Source organism: Macrosteles quadrilineatus, unplaced genomic scaffold (assembly GCF_028750875.1).
Source record: "Macrosteles quadrilineatus isolate MER2022 unplaced genomic scaffold, UCM_ALF_1.0 Scaffold_8__2_contigs__length_117827958, whole genome shotgun sequence".
In the NCBI taxonomy this organism is placed as follows: domain Eukaryota; kingdom Metazoa; phylum Arthropoda; class Insecta; order Hemiptera; family Cicadellidae; genus Macrosteles; species Macrosteles quadrilineatus.
The window spans coordinates 6877605-6901696 of NW_026542601.1; the positions used below are offsets into that span (position 1 = coordinate 6877605).

General features: G+C 36.5%; 1 protein-coding gene across 1 annotated transcript; it reads left to right on the top strand.

Moving 5' to 3' along the window:
• The first annotated feature begins 2535 nt into the window (after positions 1–2535).
• On the top strand, positions 2536–24092 carry LOC128999531 (protein eyes shut). The gene is made up of 24 exons (XM_054426099.1): positions 2536–2699; positions 3230–3378; positions 3493–3606; positions 4268–4384; positions 5035–5148; positions 6181–6349; positions 6715–7435; positions 7925–8097; positions 8813–8953; positions 10630–10849; positions 11208–11359; positions 13004–13140; positions 13750–13852; positions 14165–14307; positions 14658–14834; positions 15406–15640; positions 15839–16002; positions 17076–17288; positions 18151–18339; positions 18530–18771; positions 18925–19066; positions 21772–21947; positions 22193–22433; positions 23910–24092. The coding sequence occupies exons 1-24, from the start codon at positions 2578–2580 to the stop codon at positions 24068–24070; spliced, it is 4515 nt and encodes a 1504-aa protein (XP_054282074.1). The 5' UTR covers positions 2536–2577; the 3' UTR covers positions 24071–24092.

Here is a 24092-nt window from a genome sequence, read left to right on the forward strand (position 1 = left end):
CTGAAGAATTCATAGCATTGCTGCTAAACGTGAATCTAACTCCTATTTTTTTGTTGAAACCAGTATCTCCACAATTAGGTGGTCAGCATTATTGCTAATTTACTCAATGTTGAGCATTTCAACCTGAAATTACAGTAGTGCAGGATGAGTGTAGATTGGATGAGATTCAGATATAAACTTAAAAACAGTTACCTAGACTAGGCCCCTTCAAGGGTTTACTGAATCACCAACATTCACTGGCTACAATTTTTTTCTTTCTGTTGTTTGTAATGTTCACAAACTCATACCCTTCTCCACCCAACTCATATAACGGTGTACCATCTTACCAACCAACGTGTTGACTATATTGAACAATATGGAGTCAGAGTAAAACTTTTTATGGAGTTTTAGGGTTTGGGTATAAATGCAACTTACTGAAAATACCTACATTAAGTATATTGTAAGAAATAAATATTGATTCTGTACATTATAAGACTAGTTGATGGTCGTAAGACATTATGAAATATTCCCCTATGTTCGAGTTCAATCAATATGAAGCCTGTAGTAATATTTCAAATGAACTTCTAATACAAATTTCCAACAATTCTATCGATCCAATTAAACTCATGTACACAATCCTAGTTTAACATTAACTATCGAAATGCAAAAAAGAGGTTAAGGTAAACGGTTCTATAACCACAAATCGCCCTGTATCGACGAGCTGTCAGGCGTATTGATAGAGTTGTCAGTATTCGCGTTTCCCATAATTCAGCATTCAGCGGCACTTTGTCATTGTTATTGTTGGCGATAGGTGTAGGATAACTGACAAAAGAAATATTTTTGTGTAAGAAAGAACGTATTCTCCACCATACTCAAATAACCTCTTCAATTCTACTTACTTTATAAACGTCAGAGACAAAAGCATATTCATTAAAAATAAATTTAAAATCAAAACTTTTTTTAAATTTTTTACCAGGTGCAAAACCCGGCGACAATAATGGCAATAAAATTTGTTTTTTGATTAATACAATATCTTGAACTCAACATATGATTCAAAACATCAATATCTCAAATGAAAGCCTTTATCTCTATGAGTATTTTAATACCAAGACTCAAGATATGTAAAATAACTAAAATAAAATCATTCATTATGTAGTGGCACAAGCAGAATGCCACTACACTAGTATAGTAGGTTAGGATAACAATTAATAGATAAGGTATTTGGATTGACATACAGGCATCGTGAAAATGTTATTTAAATTAGACACATGCCGTATGGATACGTTCTTCAAGGCCGTGAAGGACATACGGTAACCTAGGCCTACACACACACATGCATTGATAAGACAGATTTACCGTTTCCGCGGTTAATTACATCTTATACATAAGCGATACAAATACATATTCTTACATTTAACTGCGAAACGAACCACTTGGCTTCAACTACGACGATTGCACTGACTTTGACAATCGCTGCTACAATGGGGACTGCGGGCGGTTCAGCGATCCGCCAATTGGGGAAACGCCTCCCATTGAAGAAGTAATGAACAACAAGATTGGTTTACACATCTGTCATCTTTACAACCTTAATCGATCTAGCTTGTCATAAAAGTTAATCATTAACAGTGACAACGATATAGTGCACGGTTGGTTTGTAGAGTGGTTGGATTTTAGTAGGGAGAGAAACGTACTATGAACTATGAGATGTAGGCTACCTAAAAAATAGTAAAAATCGTCATACTGTATTCATCTCATGTAGTAATCTTTTTCACAAATAATCTTAGATATGCAACAGCTAACTGTAGTCTATGTGTACTTTCCTTGTAGATATATTCTCGATTAATGAAACTACATTCTTTCTCGCTCTTTAATTATTTCTTTTAACGACACAGAGATTATTTTTATCGGTCCTTTAACAATGAAAAATGTTTCTGTGGTCTCATGGTCTGTTAGTGGAGACTGTCAAACAGATTTGTCTTGTCTTTTGTATTTGTGATTTGCCTTAAACAAATTATTACTCCTAAATGTACTGCAAGATATATTGAGCCCCCGCTTCTTTCCAGATTCATTACACTCCCAAGAATTAGGAACAAACACTACACACACAATTTTCTAACAGAATACAATTGATTTCTCTCTGCTCCTGGCAGAAGCTGTATCCTCCTTCTTCTGCAAGGCCCATTTTCCTAGAGACCAGTTAGAGGTCTCATCACGATCCTGAGTTTACTCTTGTTGAGCTTGACTAAAGCCTCACTTCTCTCTCAGTTTCAAGTTAACCTGCCAACATCCTCAAATCTCTGTTCAAATCATTTTTCTCAGGTTGAACGCCTGGAAACAGTAGTGTGGAGGTGATGCCTGGTGGTTCGATGGTCTGTTGGCCTCCTAGTGGCCGTATGGTTACTGTTGGACACTACAACAGCAGGATTCTCATGTTCTCAGGTTGAACGTGTGGAGATAGTAGTGTGGAGGTGATGCCTGATGGTTCGATGGTCTGTTGGCCTCCTAGTGGCTGTATGATTACTGTTGGACACTACAACAGCAGGATTCTCTTGTTCTCAGGTTGAACGTGTGGAGCCAGTAGTGTGGAGGTGATGCCTGATGGTTCGATGGTCTGTTGGCCTCCTAGTGGCCGTATGGTTACTGTTGGACACTACAACAGCAGGATTCTCTTGTCTCAGCAACCCTTGCTTGTATGGAATCTGCATGGATGACCTTAATAGGTAAGTTTCTTTATCGTTTTACTGCAGTAGGCTATCTATTTGATTAGCACTTTGAAAGTCTTTAGAAAAGAAATTGCCTACAGTAACAACTTCTTAAAAGAACATTTCTTTAAGAATGAAAATTAAAGGTCAACACATATTAAGGATTTTGAGTGAAGGGCTTAGTTTTCGTTGATAGTAGAGATGGAAATATGCAAGATTTGTGATATACAATATCAGATGTTAACAAAGTTTGATATGAGCTGCTTCCACAGCTGAAGCCAAAGAAAAGGTGAGATCAAAAATTTATTGTAAGAATAACTAGTATATGATATTAAGAGTCCTCGGAGGCTAGCGGCCATCTTGGATAGTTTCAAACAACTGCTGAAAAGTCTGCCATGTCCCAAAGAAACAAGAAGGAACTGAGACACAAGATAAGTTGTCGTACATATTGAATAGCCTGAGATCTCACCAATTCTAAGAATGGTCCTATTTTGGCTGATCCCTCTTCTGGCTGAATTAATTAACAACACAATTATCTATCTCCACAGCTCGTTCACCTGTTACTGCATAGACGGCTACACGGGGGCTCACTGTCAGACCAACTGGGACGAGTGTTGGTCTTCTCCCTGTCTCAACGGGGGAGTGTGTCACGATGGAGTCGCTACCTACAACTGCACCTGTCCTGAGGGCTTTGTGGGTATGTAACGCTCTTGATATGATTTCAATTAAATGTTATAACACGAACAAGTATCCTTGCATACATTTTGAAGTACATGTTTTTAGATCCTACAGTGCATTGTTATGTTTGCAGGGGAAATGTGTGAGGAGAACTTGGACGAGTGTAGTTCCAACCCCTGCTACAACAATGCCACCTGCCTGGACGCTGCTAATGGCTACTCCTGCCAGTGTGCCCCTGGATACTCTGGTAAATAATATTTCAATATTTGTCTTGGGATTTAACTCAAAACTACAATCAGTTTTTGGAGAAAAGAAAACATAAGATTATCCCTTCACAAAGCTAAATCCAATGTGATGATTTAATCCCATTAGGAGCCATGAACCCACATGGAAGAGATATCAAAGAGCAATTATTAGCTTAATTGATCATAGTCTGTAAAACTGCAGCACAGCTACAAAATTGTCAACCATTCACTACTTCAACCCCTGGAAACCCACCTCAGTGCAAAAGTAGTTGATAAGTTCTTTTTTCTGACAAAGAAGGTTTATTCCATCAACTCCTGATAAGGTGTCTTCGAGTGGATGAGGAAGCTGTTTAAACTCTTCACAAAATTTCAGGAGAAAGAATTATCACCTTGAAAAATAAAATATCCCTAAACATGGAGCTTTTGCTGTATCCCTGGCCTGCTTTTGCTGTCATATTAAAAATGCTTCCAAAACGTCTTACGTAAAGATAAAATAATACACATATAAAATGATAAGCGATTAGTTTAACTTAAACAATGTATTTTTAAGTCCATGCAAGATAGTTATATTTAGAATAGGCAGAAGGTTTGGGTACGGTTTTCTTCTTTTCTTGCCACCCTTGTAAAATATCATCAATGACAAATGTTTGGTTTTGTTCCAAGGCACACATTGCGAGGTGGACATAGCAGTGTGTAACAGTACAGAAGATGTTCGGTGTCATAACGGGGGTGTTTGTGTCGAAGGACCCGGAATTTCCTTCTCTTGCTTCTGTACTCCTGGTAAGTAATAATAGCTTGTGACCAACTTGCAGCTTGCAGTATAAGATAATAGACAAACAATTACTAAAATGTTTATAATTTTCACGGTTGAATTAAAGTTAATTTACTCTTACAATCTTTTATAAATCATTACTGATAGAATATGTGCTTGAAGTAAAAATATAAATAAAATATAAAATGTACCAAGCTGAACAAAGACCAGGCTGGTTTTGACAACATTGTCAAGTTTTTGAGATTAGTAATACATATTTGGTAGGACAAGACAAGCATGAAATGTAAGAAAATCAATTTATCGTTCAGTCATTGGCTTTAACCACTGACTTTGAATAGTGCAAGTAGGCTTTTCTTTGTAAAATCTAGAGTATTCTTCTAGAAGTGTATTCTTCTCAGTAGTTAGCGAAGACTTCATCAAGGCTTTGGAGATGATTTGGAGGAACGAGAAAGAGCAAGATGTCGTAAAAGATGACTTAACGCTGGAAGGAAAACATCTACAGCAAAATGAAGAAGAGGGGTTTTTTTTTAGAGAGTATGAAAAAAACATAGCTATCATCAGCTATCATAGGATTATCAGCACACTAGCAGATGGGCTGCAATCAATGATGATGATGTAAACTAACTTAGAGCGAATAAAATAATCATGTTTTTGTCAGGTTGGACCGGAAGACTCTGCGAGGTGGCAATAGACGAGTGTTCGTCAAGTCCGTGTCAAAACGGCGCCGTCTGCATAGATCTGCACGCGTCTTACTCTTGTGCCTGCTTGTTTGGTAAGCTCTTTTCATACATTGTTAATTTTATCAATTACATCAAATGATCACCGGATGATAAATCAGTCATGGAACTAAAATTAATTGTACAAGTAAAAATACTAAAAATGTTTTTATCCCCCCAACAAAAAAATCATCCATATTAATATCTTAAATGGATGAGGGTAGTCTATTATAGACGTTTGTCCTATTTACTGTGTGGGAAAAAAATAAATATGAGGGAGGTTTTTTTAAGAAAGGGCCGGTTTTGCATATAAATCCGTAGTTCTATTGTACATCGTAAAGAGGCTCATTGCCATCTACTGGCATCATTTCTGAATAAAATGACACAAATTTCACCTATGTAGCAGTCAAGTAAGCTTTGATGTGTGTTTAAAAAATAATGTTTAAGTAATCAAATCTTCTGCCGCGTCCGAGGTAAGGTCAGTGATACGTGTTTTGATTACAAGAGACGATCCAATGACGATATTCATTGCCAGATGACTGGAGATTATGATCCTGATGCAAAGATAGCGTGAAAAGTGCAGAAATGCAAACTAAAATAATTCAGTCGCTCAATAGTTACACAGTACAATGCCATCGATATTTGGACCACTTGCAGACATTTAGACAATGCCCCGCGTATCTCACAACCAGAAAGCTAGAAAAACAGCACCATAACTATGAGATTTTAAAAGTGATATATCTCCTTTTAAAGTTAAACTTAGTATCTAATAACAGAAATATTATATAGATATATTCTTTGTTCTACAATGATCCTTTGGTTTGGATAAACAGGTGGCGTCCCCATCTCAATTGTTAATTATAGTAATGGTTATAAGAAATAAAAAGAAAATGTTCTATATTGTGGCTTAGTTTGGAAATTTTAGACACATTTCTCAAATGCGGCACCTTTTGGTCCTCATCAAGTCAAGTTTGTGAGTCTCTACCATAATTATCTATAATAATCATAATAATTATAATAATTATAATTAGTTAAATGGTTTAACTGTATTTCAAAGTACAATATTAGATGCTAAATGTTATGTATAGGTTTCACTGGAAAGGACTGTGACCTTGTATTGTCCATGTGTCCGGCCAACCCTTGTGAGAATGAAGCCCTGTGTCTGGTAGAAGACGACACCAGTGTCTGCTACTGTGTTCCAGATTACCACGGGGACCGTTGTCAGTATCAGTATGACGAGTGCCTTCTAGGACCTGGGTAATTGTACATTGTGACCAACTACAGTTGAATTCTTCAAGCCTATTCAGCTCTAGGCTAAACTCTTGTCTACAATAACATAAGAGACTTTTCTCTCTCACAAATTATATATTTACACTAAAAATCCATCTTATGCAAGTTCTTAAATAATTTGCCTAAATCCACAAAAAAGAAAACAAAGAGTTTGCAGTGTCAAGCAAAAACTGAAATAACATGTAATAAGTGGACCAGGTTACTCATTAAAAGAATTTAATTTGTTTACTTGCTTTTATCTCTAGAATACTGCAGTCCAATATTATTGAATTCTACTTTTTCAAATTGTCCATACTGTTTTATGTTCAAAGTACAACTCTACTCTGTTGCAGGTGCAAAAATGGTGGAACTTGTATCGACGGAGTTGACAGTTTTTCATGCTCTTGCCCCCCTGATTTGACCGGTCAGTTTTGCGAATGTCTGATGTTGAACGACTCAACCCTGGATTGCTCGTACGTCCGACCCTCGACAACAGCGCTTCCAACCACCACTCCGTCTTCAACATCGACCTCTCTTGTGCCAACCACCCAAGTATTTATCACTACTACTGAGTTTTTCACCACTTTTTTAGAAACAGAATCACAAACTTCAACAACGGATGAAACGACAGAACAATCAACAGTGGCACCAGAAGAAAGTACATCTACTTCAACAGTGAGCGAAACAGAGACAGAAACACCTTCGACAATCACTGATGAGGTAGTGACTGAAACAACAATCACAAGTGGGATTTTAGAGATTTCCTCAGGAGCTTCTACCACTGAAGATAGTGAAACAACGATTTTCAGTGCAGATACTACAGTGTCTACTGTTGAGGACACGTCGGAACCATTTCTGGTTGATACGGTTACACCAAGAACAACGATAATTGTAACAACAGAGGATGTAATCGACACAGTGTCATCGACTGAAGCTTCGTCCGAGTTGCCCAACAGCACGGTCTACCTCACTACTGAGCCTTCAGAACCTGCAGACACCACGGTAGCCTACGACTGCAGCAGAATCCCTTGCCTCAATGGAGGAACTTGCTTCTACTCCCCAAGTGGACCAAGGGTGAGCTCATCGACTTTAGTTCATTGAGTTTAGTTCATTGCAATCCAATAGGTGCAAAGACCTTCTTGGCAGAAAGGAGAATGGTATTTGTCAAACGTGGTGATGATAAAAATTTCCTAACTAATTAAAGAAATTTGTCCAATTAGTAGACAGAGTATGACACTTACTTTCCTATTTTGAACCACTGAACCATAATATAACTAAATGTTTCATCATGTAGAAAACATGTAAATGTTCTTAGTAGTAACAGGTAGACACTTTATGTCATGTGATTAAAATAATGGGTCCAGATTGGCCAATTGTATATCAAGGTTTGAATTTATCACCAGTCTTAGTTTCTGATGTATATAAACGGTTAGTTTCTGCGTTTAACTGAGCATACCTTGCAATGTAGCTGTAAATGGTGTAAACATATGTTTGTAACTTATTTTATAAAAACGTCACTTGTCAGGTTTATCATCAGTTATGTAATGTGATGCATCACAACAGTGCAGATGCAGGCAAGGCTGGGCAGGAACTAGGTGTGATGTTCAGGAGGACATTGACGATGCAGCCTTCACGGGACACTCCTACCTGGCCCACAGATTGGCCAACACAAGCGGTTCTACTGTCAACGTAGTGCTTCGCACCCTGGCTCCTACTGGGCTACTTATTTACGCCAGGTCAGTTGGTGGAAATGTTTTACAAAAATGTAAGGAAGATGCACTAAGTGATACTTCATCTATTCAGTAATCTGTTAAATCTTGAATGTATTCCGTCGATTCAGACACAAGAGTAAAATGGTTTATTGTCAAATATAAGATTTAAATGGTTGGAAGCCTATGAAGTGTATCTCATGAGTTCACCTATGTTTGGTGAAAGAAGCTCGCCTAAAATAAACGTTGGACAGCTTGGGTGAAGTTGACAGAATGGGTGAATTCTCTGTGGATTTGCACCTCAAATCAGACATTTTACTATTTTTTTGTTTTTTATTGTATTTTTTTTGTCCTAGGACGCTAGGCACGAGCCCGGGATTATTTTTCACATTACTTCAGGCTAGACCTAAGGGTTGAGAAAATTTAACTTAGATAGAATCAATTGGTTATTTGGTGGGATTTGTACCCGGCATCTCAGGGACTGAAGTCCCACGCTCAAACCTTTAGACCAGCTTGCTCTCCCCCTACTTTCTGCTTACTGATATACATTCTGCTTACATGTATTGTGTGTGTTAACCAAACACTTCATTTAAAAGTAATTTGATTTTTTGTGCTTATAAGATGAGGAAATTTAAAATAAAATCTGGCATATTAAATCAATAAATGAATTATGGAGTTTGACGATTTAACGCAAATTAAACTGTTGAATGTTATAATTCCTGACAATCAGTTTTGTTTCCAGAACTACTCCATATATCTACATGGCTGTCTACCTACACAATGGACTGCTTAAGTTTGTGTTCACTTGCGGCATCCAGACAATGTTGTTCAGTGAGCTCCACGAGTACGTTAACACTGGGTTCAAACTCAGCATTAGTGCAATGTAAGTTACAACATAAAAATAGTATTCTTTGTTTGAAAATGTTTAGTGGTATAGGTGTGTTATAATTATAAGAGGTAGTGTAATAATTGGATGAGAAATTTGTTAAGAAATTTCAATCATAATCTAGACACTGAGCTGCAATTGTGTTACCGGTATTTATTTTATTTTTTATACACTGTAAGATTAAATATTTGTACATGCTATTAACACACAGTAAACCCTGAATAATCCAGATCTCTTTACTGCAGACTACTAAATCCGGACAGCAGTTTGTATTATAGGGCTTACGGCTTAGTTATGAATACAAGGGGTACTCAAATAGTTTTAAAATAATGATAACTTTCTTTCTTTAAATTTATTTAATTCTATCTGTGTACTTTCATTAACCCGATTTACATCCCCGTTGATCTGGATATTTATGAGGGTTACTACTTTTCCAATTCAATTAAAAAATATATTGCTTATCGTCACCTGGAAGAATTATTAATTTATTAGCAGTACGATTGTTTTGGACACATAAAACATTGGATGTACAAAGTACCTACTCTATGCCAATACTCATTTCGATAAATGAAATGCATCAAAATAAATCTCACAAAAACGGTAGGTACATTACAAAAATAAACTTATAGAATAATGCACAGCTTACAACAACCTAACGACCAGCATTTCAATCCATAGCCTGTTACTACTGATCAGCTGGTTTAGCCAGAATAATTTGGTTTAGTCTTCTGTAGTTGTCTGGATTCTCTAATAGCAACCAACAACCTGTTTGTACCTTTTGTACAAAATGAATACTTTAACCTCTGGGTTAACAGTTGATTTTAACAATTAAATGAAATGAGATTTATTTTCCTTTAAGCACTGTACAAAATGCAATGGGCATCGTCAAAAAATACAATTGTCAATATATACAATCATTATACAAAACTTAACCTAAGAAAAACCAAGCAAACACAGCACGCAAAATAGGCTTATACTCACATTTGCTCGAATGTTAAGTAGCTCAAGAATCTGACTCTTTGAAAAAGAAAATGTACAGAAAATATACAGTTTGCATCTTAACAAATCACACCATGCAGCTAACTACAAACCCAAATAAATAAAAAGCAAACTGCAAAACATCACTCAAGTCTTAAAAAAGCTACTTATAATATTACTTGGGATTTTATAAAACTCCTGGATTGAGAACAATGGGTGTGCCAGCAACAGGTTTCTCACACTTGTGGTATAGTAAGTCATTCTTAAATCATTATTCTTTGATAACTAAAAAGGTATCAAAGAATAATGATTTAAAATAGTAACGATAATAAGCTTACCACTGATGGTTTCATTTCAGAAGCACTTTGTCAAAAGGAAATCCATTCTCTCTGAAAAAGAATAAAAGTTTAGATACAAATATTACATAACATGGTTTATTTCAAAACTGAAAAGGAACAAAACTGACATATTGATTGTTCTGTATACAATTATTATCCATAGAAATTTTGTATTTATTTTGACGTTGTCTATTGTACTTTTGTTTGTATTTAATGACAATAAAGATATTCTTATTCTTATACTGTTTTTCTCCTTGTTGAAAACATCTTGCAACACACCATACTGTCTTTCAATATCAATTTATTGGCAATTCACTACTATATTTATTCAAATGTAAGAAATTGTCCAATGCCTAGGCTGGAAGTAGAAGGAGCGATCGGGGATCAGCATTGCTCTGCTTCATTGGCAGTCAACGATAGTTTGGTAATGAGCGGCGAACAGCGAGCGTTGAGTGGCCGAGCGGTCAACTGGAGCGTTCACCAACCTACGCTCTACCTTGGAGGAGTTCCTCCACACACTACATCCCTTGATATACCTGTTACACAAGGCATCACTGGCTGTATGACAGCACTACAGGTATGGCAATACAATAACCAGGTGAGGGAGCAGATAAATTAATACGATTACTTCATCTATACTGGTATGTAGGCCGCTAAAGCAATCGGAAAGTACAGTCAGGTGGAGGTGCCTAAAACCTGGCACGTATATTTAGAGTACATATAGGGGTTATCACAACATAGTACCAATCATGCCTCACAAAAATGCATTCGATTTAGGATTGGATGTGGGATAAGTTAGATAGATCTATCGAGTAAGAGTACCAGAATTGAGAAAGTTATTTAGATCTTAAATATTTAGATTTTTTACCATCAGCTGTATCACAGGTGGATTGAGATGCAAAACAAACCCTATTAAAATTCCTAATATAATGCAGGTAGATGGAGAGAGTCGCAAGATATACTCTGATGCAGTCGACATGTTGGAGGTTTCCAAATGTTCGTCACTCGCCTGTCTCTCCAATCCTTGCCGCAGCTCCTCTACTTGTATTGAGATGGGCGACTCTTGGACATGTTTATGTCCCTCAGGGTAAATATCTGGGTTACAATACAGTAGAACCTCACTAACTTGACAATTTGTTGACCTAGAGATTGTGAAGTTATACAGGGTGTCCATAAAAAACGTTTCAGGACTTTGGGAAATGAATCCCCATACTAAAAGGAAGAAAAAAGTTTATGGGAAGGTATGTCCGAAAATGCATATTAACCCAGATATCCGCCATTTTGTTTTTTATACAAAAATATTTTTATCTGTGAAGTTTTTTATTCGACGATTATGAAATTTGGTATACATGCTAATATACACAAGACCTATAATAGAAAAAATAATAAAGTTGTTCCGATTGTAAATTTCAAAATGGCGGCCGTTTGAATTTTTCTAACTTAAATAACTCAAAAACGGCTAATTCTATGAAAAAATGTCAAGAATACTTTTTTTTAGCATTTTTAATTTCCTATCAAACAATACCAAGATCAAAAAGATCGGACAAAAGATAACTGAAATATAACGTTTTTTGTGTAAAAATAAGGCAAAAATTAAGGGTTCCTCTACTAACTTTGCCTTATTTTTACACAAAAAACGTTATATTTCAGTTATCTTTTGTCCGATCTTTTTGATCTTGGTATTGTTTGATAGGAAATTAAAAATGCTAAAAAAAAGTATGACATTTTTTCATAGAATTAGCCGTTTTTGAGTTAATTTAAGTTAGAAAAATTCAAACGGCCGCCATTTTGAAATTTATAATCGGAACAACTTTATTATTTTTTCTATTATAGGTCTTGTGTATATTAACATGTATACCAAATTTCATAATCGTCGAATAAAAAACTTCACAGATAAAAATATTTTTGTATAAAAAACAAAATGGCGGATATCTGGGTTAATATGCATTTTCGGACATACCTTCCCATAAACTTTTTTCTTCCTTTTAGTATGGGGATTCATTTCCCAAAGTCCTGAAACGTTTTTTATGGACACCCTGTATACAACATTGACATTTTTAATGGGTTTTAATAAATGATACATGACATACTAATTTTTACAAATAGATTTATTACTTACATGAGTACTTTTACATATTAAGTAAAGAATCTACAAAGAAATGTTGAATATTCAACAATTAAAATTTGAAAAGTCAAACACAATTGTAAGACAGATCCAGCTAGACTTGCACCATGTCAGCTGTTGACTTTTGAGTCACAGTGTGTCGAGTTAAGTGAAGTTTTTCTGTACTCTCATCACTACAAATCTTTAGAGTAAGCAAACTTATGATGTGCAAACTATATTTTTGTGTAAACATGATTTTCATCAAACCAGACAAAAATTGTTACGAACTTGACAATACAAACCGTGAAAACAACATAGGATCTTACTAGTAAATCCACTCACCTCTGCACTAACCCAGTAAAACAGATATCATTTTTCCTTGGTAAAACTTTAAAACTGCAGGATATTTAATATTCTATCTAATTAAGCTCACCCCTTAATGTGAGTATCCACCAAAGACTTGTTTTAAAAGAGTTTGGGTTTTTGTGTCTATTAGATAAGCATAAACAAATAAGTTCATTAAAATCCACACAGCTGGTGCATTAAAAAATTTTCATCCTCAAAATTTTCAAAATCAACCAATGTATATTGTGTCTTGTATACTAATTTCAAGCTTTTGTTTTGTAGATACTTGGGGCCTAGGTGTGAGCAATCAGTATGTTTGACAAATCCCTGTCGCTATGGCGGCACCTGCGCTCCTTACCCTGGCAGCGGGTTCATCTGTCTCTGTCCATTTGGCAAACACGGACTGTTTTGTCAAAAAGGTATTGTACGTTTCTCTATTGCTTGTGAATATAAAAATACAGGTGATTACTAAACTTACATAACAAAGCTGTAAGTTACATCCCTAAGGAAGGTTTAAATTGGGACAGAAAAACTCAAATCTTCCTGACGTGAAAATGCTCTAAGTGATATCATAGACAAAAAGAATTAAATATAGACTGTCAGCCGTGCTGCGGTTACCATAGGTTCTGGCGCACACCGCTGGGAGTGCTGTGTAGTTATTTAGTGCATACGCCATAACTACATGGCGCTCCCAGCGGTGTGCGCCAGAACCTATGGTAACCCCAGCACGACTGAAGGTCTATATTTGATTATTTTTGTCTATGGTGATATTTAAACAATTAACAGTTAAGCTTTCTTGTGCTAGGGTGAGCCATTTTGCTTTGAGGTAAGTCTACTATCCAAACAAAAACGCCATATAATTGATAATGTAGCAGCTAGTATTTTTGAGATAACCACCTCGTATGCTAAATTTTAAGAGTGAACTCAGCCAACCTTTTAAAATATTAACAACAATACACTGAGCACCTATTCACACGAGGAATAACCGAAAGTTTACATGCCCATGATGTGTTTCTTTTTATTGGCAGATTTGGAGATTGGCCATCCATTGTATACATCCTCAGTGAGAGGTTTGGCGTCATTCTCCGCATATCCAGTCCCAGGAGCAATGCAACACAACTTTGAGTTTAGGTATGACAGAGACTTGACTCATTTACAAGGCAACAAATTGAGGACAGGTTGTAAAATACAACTATAATGGTTGTTTTGTAGAAGTAGTAATATAAACTTTTTCATGTATTTTTTTACCTCAACTGCCTTCAAGGGAGTAAGGGAGTAAGCCAGTAAAGGGATAAGATCTTCCAACTATTTGGTTTCTTTAGGAAATGCCAATGGAATTGAAAGAAAAAACTACATTTTCATACAGTTTTAAGTTCTTCAAATCCTAATGCTATTTCAAAATTAATTAATAGTGTGAAATTGATGAATATTGAATGGAGGCAGGTTTCGTTTCGTAACCCAGTCTATGGATCAAGTGGCTCTGCTGTTGTTTGTCGGCCAAGAACACGACCATGACTCCTCATCAGACCATCTAGCTGTCAGTTACATCAAGGGATACATCGTCCTGACGTGGAATCTAGGCTCAGGTAAGCTATCCTTCCATTGGGCTTCAAGATAAGTCATAAGTATTTCATTGCATAAAACATTCTTCATTACAAAGGCAATGGTGAACAGATGCATGGTCAATCAATAAGTTATGGTTGTGACTAAAAGCACTTGCTCTGTTTTAGTATGCCAAAAATCTGTTTTACACATACCATGTTAAACTTTCAATATTTATGTCACATTTGAATTAAAATTAGTAATTCAGTCTACCTACAATTATCGACAGCCCATCAGTACATTTGATTACTCCTAAGTCAGGGGTGTTCTTATGTTTTGCAATACAGTAGTTGTAAAATGTCTACTTTGTCTAAAAGGGGAAACATTTTGACAGGTCCGAGACGTATCTTCACTCCCAGAGCTGTAGTCAACAAGGCCGGAGCCGTCCACATGGTCAAGCTAGGCCGTAGCGGACGACAGGCCTGGCTACAGGTAGACAACCTCGACAACGTCACTGGCACATCGCCCGGTCACATGACTGAGCTCAACACAAGATCTGTTGTATACATTGGTAATGTTGATCTACATTTCAATCGTAGTTATTACCAGTACTCTTTTTTAAATTCATTTTTGGCAATGGTAAGTCTTTTATGTTGTTTCAAACGTTATTGCTAGTATTTTCCATCAGCATTCGGTTAATAGAAATACACATTGTTACAAATTGCACATTTAACCATTAAACAACATAAGTTGAGCTAGGGGTAGATGCAGCAACTGTGTTAGTAGGTGAGTGGCTTTAGTCAGAATGACACTGTTTTGATCTTGAGAAAATGTAGAAACTTTTCATAGTTCAAGAACGTACTAACTGTCCTCATCATTGACCTTTCAATAAATAGTCGTAACTCATCAACCAACAGATTTTACGCAGTAACAAGGCTACCATTTCATTCAACACTCATCCTCCATTCGTCTTCGCCTTATAATATGTACCAGTACCTGGTGTTTCAGTGTCATATTTAGCAATTCTATTATAACTCACCATCATCAGCAATGAACTTTAAATAAATAACTACAAACACCATTACAAAATATTTCTGAAGGGTTCCCAACCAAGCCAGAGTTACTTAAGTTTCGATTTACAGGAGGTCACAAGTTTGTTAACTTCACTGGCCTGCCGCACGACCTTCCACTGCACACAGGGTTCACGGGTTGTATTTACGGGGTGGAGTTCCGTGCGGGACGAGTCAGCGTGAGTGTGGGACAAGTGCGGTCCCAAGCCATTGTGGGACGGAACGTGGGACAGTGTGGGACCTCCCATTGTCACAATACTACTTGTCTTAACGGAGGAGCCTGCCTAGACCAGGGTGCAACGTTCACGTAAGTATTGAAAATATATTTTTTTACAGACTTATTTAATATTAAATTCAGTAAAAAGGTTTAAGTTTTAAAAAATATACTTTAAAACCGATTGTCTTAGGAGTTTGAACTCAAACAGCATTTAGGTTTATGGAAACAAGTAGGCCTAAACGAATGAAAGAAGTTGGAAGATTTATTTGACTATATTCATAATTTCAGATGCCTGTGTAAGGACGGGTGGTTTGGTCCGGTGTGTGCTCTGCGCTACAATCCTTGCGATGTCAGCAAACACAACTGCTCTAACGGAGCTACCTGTGTTCCTCTAGAAACAAGTTACCAGTGTGACTGCCCCTTCGGCCACACTGGCCAGTTTTGTGAGAAAGGTAATATGGTACAGAAGTAGCGCTTTATAGTTGAATAATAGACCCTCGTATTCTATGAACTATTATCGTATTTTATACTATTTCCGAGAAACATTCATTCTTTTATAACATAGGTACTAGGTAATTTTTCTCATTATTACCAAATATGAAGGGATGCAACTGGGAAATGGGCATATTTTAACCAAATATGAAAGAAGCGTGAGCGTTTAAAGGGGTGAAATGCCTTGTGTGACTTTACTAACTAAGATGAGCTCTCTCCTCTGCCAGGACTGTTTATTAAATGCTCAATAATCAAAGACAGCTTGGTCCACGTAATGCTTTGATGTTTCCAAAGTCATATTGTTAAACTGTGAGATGTACATGTAAAACTTAATTGTCTAACTTAAACAGCTTAAACATAATAAATTCAAACAGAATCCAAACAAAGTTGGAAAATGATAGAAGATGTGGAAACAAAATACGTTGAAGCAAGAATACAGCATCATGCAACTACAAAATGTTTAAGAAGGTATCAAAATACCATCATAACATAATTTTCTATAAAATACAGAGTGCTGTGGAAACGTTTTTTTTTAGAATAATGATTATTTTATAAAAACAGATAGACTGTTTAGGAAGCATTTCAAAATTAATCGAAGTGGGGCTTTCCGAGTCGGTTTACAATAGGGAACTGGATATTATTACTGTATTTAGAAGAACGGCGTCAACCCAAAAAAAGATTGGTGGAAGCCATAAAAATGTTCACACACCAGCCAATGTGGGGAGAGTACGAGCCGCAGGCACTCAAAGTACAAAGGGGTCCGCCAAGAAGCAGTCCTTGGCACTTTAAATTTTTATGAGATCTTTTGGCAAAGAGGTTAAATAAATTCCTCAAGAAATGCTTTAAAGAATATTTTACGGGTTTTCCAAGCTACAAAATAATGGCTTATCCAGGGCAAAATGGTACCTTTGTTTTGATGTGTTTTTTACAGGCCTATCTGTAGTGTAAAAAGATTATAGGTTTTGTGTTATTTATAAATTGTATAGTGATTGCCCCACCTCATACGACTACATAATTTGCAACTCAATTGTAGAAGAAACGCCCACGGATATCAGCTTCACGGGACGTCGTTCGTATCTATCCATCCCACCAGCTGATTTACATCAGTATCAGATGTGTATAGAGTTTGAACTACGCCCGTCCCAGGACCGAGGACTCGTGCTCTTTACAGGACATCCCCACAGCACAACGTTCCTATCTATAGCCATGCATGGTGGCATACTGGAGCTGCGTCTCAAAACTATTGGTAAGTTCATCAAAATTGGAAGCCCAACATTAGTTTTGTAAACTGGTTCATATTGAAACTAGACAATAAATATTTACTTTCCATGTACCTACATCACTTTGTAGACAAATCTTTACCACATGGAAGAGTCTTGTGAATATCACAATAGGTATAGGTATAAATACAGTTGGGGAATGGCTACCTCAACATCTTGGCATGTTGTAGCAACCCTTCACTCAGTCCATCCACCTTAGGTTCTCGGTGATTCCCAACAGCTGTTGGACCTTATTTCATTTTTCTCAAAATCGACTTTCCTAATAATTTCAACCTTCTCTGGGTCTGCTTAATACAATCAAAATGTCTACTCAGTAAACAAGGTTTTATCCCTTAAAATATTTGTCTTCAAGAGTGGATTGTACCTGTCATTAAGAATATACACAAAAAAGTATACAAATTGTGTTAAATCCTTGAATAATGGTATACAAAATGCTCTCACAATAATTCATCAAGATGGTGATAAATTTCTCAAATGATGAAAAGAGTGTTTGCAGGGCCATTCTCCCAAACAAATTTTGATTTTATTCTTAAAGATTTTTGTCAGATTATTTGACGATAAAACTAACATTTGTAAGTCCTTTTTCAATTCCTTAGAGTCTGGGCTCAAGCCTGGAAGCATATCACGAATTACTTCAGGCTAGGCCTAGTGAGTTGTTGCATTAAGACATTGTACATTAGTGATTATTTTGTGACCTGCACTACACAACTAGACCAGCTTTCTCCCAGTCAACAATAGTCTTTAACTACGAGTCCCTTTGGAGAAGACAAATATATTTGTATTGGAAATCTCCTACAAGGAATGTCAATTTTTAACTGAATGTCACAGGAGGCCAAAGGAAGGATGGAGAGGTACTGGTGGTGCGCAGTGGACGAGTGTTATCTCTTGCAACGTGGCACTTAGTGCGCGCAGGTCGCTATGGTAACCGGGTGTTCCTCTACGTGGATGGAGCAGTCACTACTGCATCTCTTCAGCAAGGGGAAGCTTTGCTGACTACTGACCATCCAATTTTTCTTGGTGAGAATCAAATTTCATTCTACGTACACACAATTTTTTTTACTTTGCTTTGCAAAGATTTCAACGATCAGTTTAACAGTACACAGTTTAACTGAATGCAGTTATCTGAACTGGTGGTGTAAAGGCTACTTCTTGTTTGTCTCTCAGTCTTGTTCTCAATCACTGAGATTTTTGCCTGTTTTCCATACAGGAGGAGTGCCAGACTTATCGCAGCTACCGTCAGGTGCCGTGGTTGGGTTGCCAGTGCCGCTGACTGGCTGTGTCCGCCGTGTGGTACTGAACTGGCGACCTGTAGCACTCGTAGAGTCAACTGTGTTGTCGGCCCGAAATGTAGATGACTGTGACGGAACGGCGTGTGGAGGGGATGTGTGTCTGCACGGTGGTACTTGTTGGCTTGACACATCACTCAAGCCTCACTGTACTTGCACTCAGGTACTTGAAAATCTTTGATAATGTAGTAAAAGGAAATTGCCTACCTATGAACAGTTGATCAGTCAAAATGATGGCTCATCATGCACAGTACAACATGCTTAATCAATCTTCTCTATCTGAAAAACTTTTAATTTTTAAAATGTATCTTTCTAGGAGTATGCTGGGGAAAGGTGTGAGTCCCTAGTCTCCTGCCTTGACCTTCCCTGTGAAAATGGAGGACTATGCATCAAGAACCCAGGCAGCAAACCTAACTGCCAGTGTCCTATTGGTTGGGAGGGACCATTCTGTTCTCAAGGTAAAATCAGAAATAGTACTAAAGAGTACTAGGCTAACTCAAACTCAAAAGAGCTTGATAGGTAGTAAACATAGATAATAGTTAAGGTGTCAATGATTTATATAGCGCCCAGTGGTGTAGTCGTAAATTTTCGAGGGCAGGAATGCTCCCAATCGTCAGGGGTTGCCTAGCAATATAGGTATTTTGGAGAAAACCCTTGTGGGAATGCCGTTCCCGCCTACTAAACTACTGGTGAAGCCTGATGCACAACATGAATACACCCTGGAAAACACTGGCATATGTTATTTCCTTTGTGTATAGTATTTACAGCTTGAATGTTATAGCCACCTTTAATCTAGTCAATTGAAAAATGTCTACACCATGTACCTGATATGTAATGTTTTTTATATCCTAACTTAATAATCTGACGTGGCCTATTACTGGCTATTCTGATGGTCTGATATTACTATTCATGTTCAATGACCAAATAAATAACTTAATCTTGTAATACCCCCGTCGCAGCAAACCTGCATACTAAGCGAATTTCCATTTACCCGGCTTGATTTCTACTAAAATATTCCCTATAAATTTTCAGATTTATTTCCTATTTAAATAACATTAATTTTAGTGAGTAGTTAGGTTTGCTGCTACGAGGAAGATGTTGAGGTGTGTTTTTTCAATTGAAATATTGATAGCATAGTATGAAATAAACCAAATTGCCAAATTTGATTAAAATATATCCATAAACAAGCAAACTAGAACGGTTTATTTATTCTCCATAAGAATAACATGGGAATTTTAAATTTACAATTTTTTTAATTTTCTCCGTAGTCAATGAACATTCAAAAACACTTCAATATACAAAATTATTTCTTTTTTTAAGCTCTTCAAAATGGTCTAGAGAGAAATTTAGAAATTTAAAGTTTTTAGGGTAAAAAATGAGAAAACCCCATTTTTACCCCATAAAACCCCCCATAAACCCCTGATCCCATGGTCCGATTATGCTGGTTCGCGAACTCGATCGAATAAATGTAGGTTTACACGTTTGTACCAAATTTCATCAAAATCGGATCAATTTTGCTCGAGTTATCACGCTAACGGACACATATATAAATATATACAGGGTGTTTGTGAACTCTCTCGAAAAAAATCACAGGATTATTCCTTGGGTTAATACATGAATATTTTACATTATAAACATGGGTCGCCGGAGCCTCGTTTTCCGTCTGTCTGTCTGTATGTGTTTTTTATAAATAACCTTATAACTCGAGTTTGAATCAAGGTACAAACTTTAAATTTGACACACTTGTGTACTTTAACGTGGTACACAAACATGGAAAATTTCATTTTGTTGACTATAGCCGTTTCAAAATGGCGGCCATCTAAAATCTTTGACCTCAAATTACATGAAAACCACTAGAGCTACAAAAAAAACACAAGAATAACAAAATGTGGAAAATTTTATGCCAAATCAAATGACACATAGATCTTAAAGATCGGACAACAAACAGCTGAGTTATTAATTTTTTAAATAATTAATAATTTCTTTACTGGTTTCTAATTGTTATTGTTTATTCATCAAAATCATCTGATACAGAGTACATTACGTAACCTTAAACAGATCTCAATAGTTAAGGTAAAAATAGGACACTTAATACATTTACCATCTAGTAAAAAAACTAAATGTTGTTGTTAGGGCAAACCAGCTGTCTTACATTGTTGTAACAATTTAGAAAGGATCAGATTATTTAAAGAATAAACAATAACAATTAAAAGCCAGGAAAGAAATTATTAGTTATTTAAAAAACTAATAACTCCAAAAACCATCTGATCATCATCTCAAAATCATCTGTCCAACCAGCTGTCTTACATTGTTGTAACAATTTAGAAAGGATCAGATGATTTTAAAGAATAAACAACAATTAAAAGCCAGTAAAGAAATTATTAATTATTTAAAAAATTAATAACTCAGCTGTTTGTTGTCCGATCTTTAAGATCTATGTGTCATTTGATTTGGCATAAAATTTTCCACATTTTGTTATTCTTGTGTTTTTTTTGTAGCTCTAGTGGTTTTCATGTAATTTGAGGTCAAAGATTTTAGATGGCCGCCATTTTGAAACGGCTATAGTCAACAAAATGAAATTTTCCATGTTTGTGTACCACGTTAAAGTACACAAGTGTGTCAAATTTAAAGTTTGTACCTTGATTCAAACTCGAGTTATAAGGTTATTTATAAAAAACACATACAGACAGACAGACGGAAAACGAGGCTCCGGCGACCCATGTTTATAATGTAAAATATTCATGTATTAACCCAAGGAATAATCCTGTGATTTTTTTCGAGAGAGTTCACAAACACCCTGTATATAAATATATATATATGAATTTGAACGGATGGTGTTTTTGGCCTCTGGGGACCTCAAAACGAAAAAGTAAATCGGTCCCGGGTCTAGGTCTTACCATGAGAGCTACGGTAATAGTTTATTCCCTATATGGGAAATTCGCTAAAAATGTTGGCAGATCAGCTAGTTTGACTACCCTACCAATTAATTATTGAGGAAATAGTTTCCAGTACTTTGTCAACCTTTTAAATATACCTCAACCAATTCAGCTTAACAGAATAAGAAAATCTAGAAATGACCAGAATTATAACTTTCAAACACTCCCTTATAAGGATATCAACCATTCAATCAACAACTATAAATACAAAGCGACTTTTGTTGCAGCTCTGCCCAAGGGCTCCCCTCACTTTAGTGGAGACAGCTACCTAATGCTGGCCCCAACTAGCAGCCCCATCAAGCGAGGCCAGGACAGCCGAGGCCAACGACAGAAGGACATTGACTTCTTGTTTATAAACTTTTCTACTGCCCATCCTGACGGGGTCATGCTGTGGACTGCCCAGGTAATGTACAAGAATAGTGGTCGAAATAGTTCAAAGACAAAAAACTCAAAATAACGCCATGATTCGTGACTGTATCAATCGCAAACCTGCTGGATAAGAAAATTACTAGTTACTGTCATAAGTTTCTACACTTAGAGGTGTAGAACTACATCTGTTAACAACGTCTTAAATACTAGTTCTTAAGACTAGTCAATAAATTTCAATGCGTAACACATTAAAAAATCAATACTTAATAAATTTTACAGCAAAAAGAGTTTTTGGGAGTGGGGTTGGAAGATGGACGCCTGAAAGTGACTTGGTCATGGGAAGACATGGAGGCTAGCGTAGCAACAATAGCAACTCCTGTGGTGTCTGACGGTAACTGGCATGACATCACGATCAGCATGACTCATGACAATGTAACCATCTGGTGTGACAGAGGCGACCCTCTCACCTACCCTAACACAGGACATCGTCCTGTAACTACTGACGGAGTCATGCACTTGGGTAAGTAACTGACATACTGACATTAAATTTTTTTTGTTTTGTTTTTTTTGTCCTAGGACGCTAGGCACGAGCCCGGGATTGTTTTCACATTACTTCAGGCTAGACCTAGGGGTTGCGGCATTATCACTTAGATAAAATCCATTGGTGATTGGTGGGATTCGAACCCGGGACCTCAGGGACTGGAGTCCCGCGCTCTAACCATTAGACCAGCTCGCTCCCCACTGACATTAAATTACAGCATGGAGCTAATATAATTCAGTATTAGCAATAACTTTTGGTTGATACTTTTTTCTTTTAGCGAATTTCCCATATAGGGAATAAGCTATTACCGTAGGTCTCATGGTAAGACCTAGACCCGGGACCGATTTACTTTTTCGTTTTGAGGTCCCCAGAGGCCAAAAACACTATCCGTTCAAATTCATATATATATATATATATATATATATATTTATATATGTGTCCGTTAGCGCGATAACTCGAGCAAAATTGATCCGATTTTGATGAAATTTGGTACAAACGTGTAAACCTACATTTATTCGAACGAGTTCGCGAACCAGCATAATGGGACCATGGGATCAGGGGTTTATGGGGGGGTTTTACGGGGTAAAAATGGGTTTTTCTCATTTTTGACCCTAAAAACTTTAACTTTCTAAATTTCTCTCTAGACCATTTTGAAGAGCTTAAAAAAACAAATAATTTAGTATATTGAAGTGTTTTTGAATGTTCATTGACTACGGAGAAAAATTAAAAAATTGTAAATTTAATACTCCCATGTTATTCTTATGGAGAATAAATAAACTGTTCTAGTTTGCTTGTTTATGGATATATTTTAATCAAATTTGGCAATTTGGTTTATTTCACACTAAGCTATCAATATTTCAATTGATAAAACACACCTCAACATCTTCCCCGTAACAGCAAACCTAACTACAGTACTCACTAAAATTAATGTTATTTAAATAGGAAACAAATCTGAAAATTTATAGGGAATATTTTAGTAGAAATCAAGCCGGGTAAATGGAAATTCGCTTAGTATGCAGGTTTGCTGCGACGGGGGTATATAAGTATTAAGCCAATTTTAACATTTTAGGTTTCAAAAAGGCTCTCCTAATATTTAATTTGTACATAGATGTTCAAAATTATTAATATATTTTATAGCATGAGCCTTTCTCATCCTTTCATCCGAGCAAATTAGTTTATTATCAATGAACCCCTCCCATGTAGCTCTGCCAAAGACTGCCTACAGAACTCATGATTAGTTGTATACCAGTCCTGACGAAGAAGGTATTCGAACCGTTGATATATGTTGCTGTCTATTATAGAAAATAGTTTAATTAATAACGCAATCACTACATAAACTAGTGTTAACTAGTAAAAGTAGTTTTTTATGTCCAAGAAATGTCTAATTAGTCTAATAAGGATTCCATAGTAACATATCTAGGTAGACCACTATTGATATTTGCCTTCATGTTGCAGGTGGATTTCCCAATAAGAGATCAACACTTGAGGAAACCTTCGGTGCATTCAAAGAAATGTTTCAAGGTTGCATCAGAGAAGTATCCTGGAGTCACCAGTCCAGCATTACTGACTTTACCAAGTATAAAGGGGAAAATATTGATAGTTGTCCAATTATATAAACTCAAACAAGCTTGGCCTACA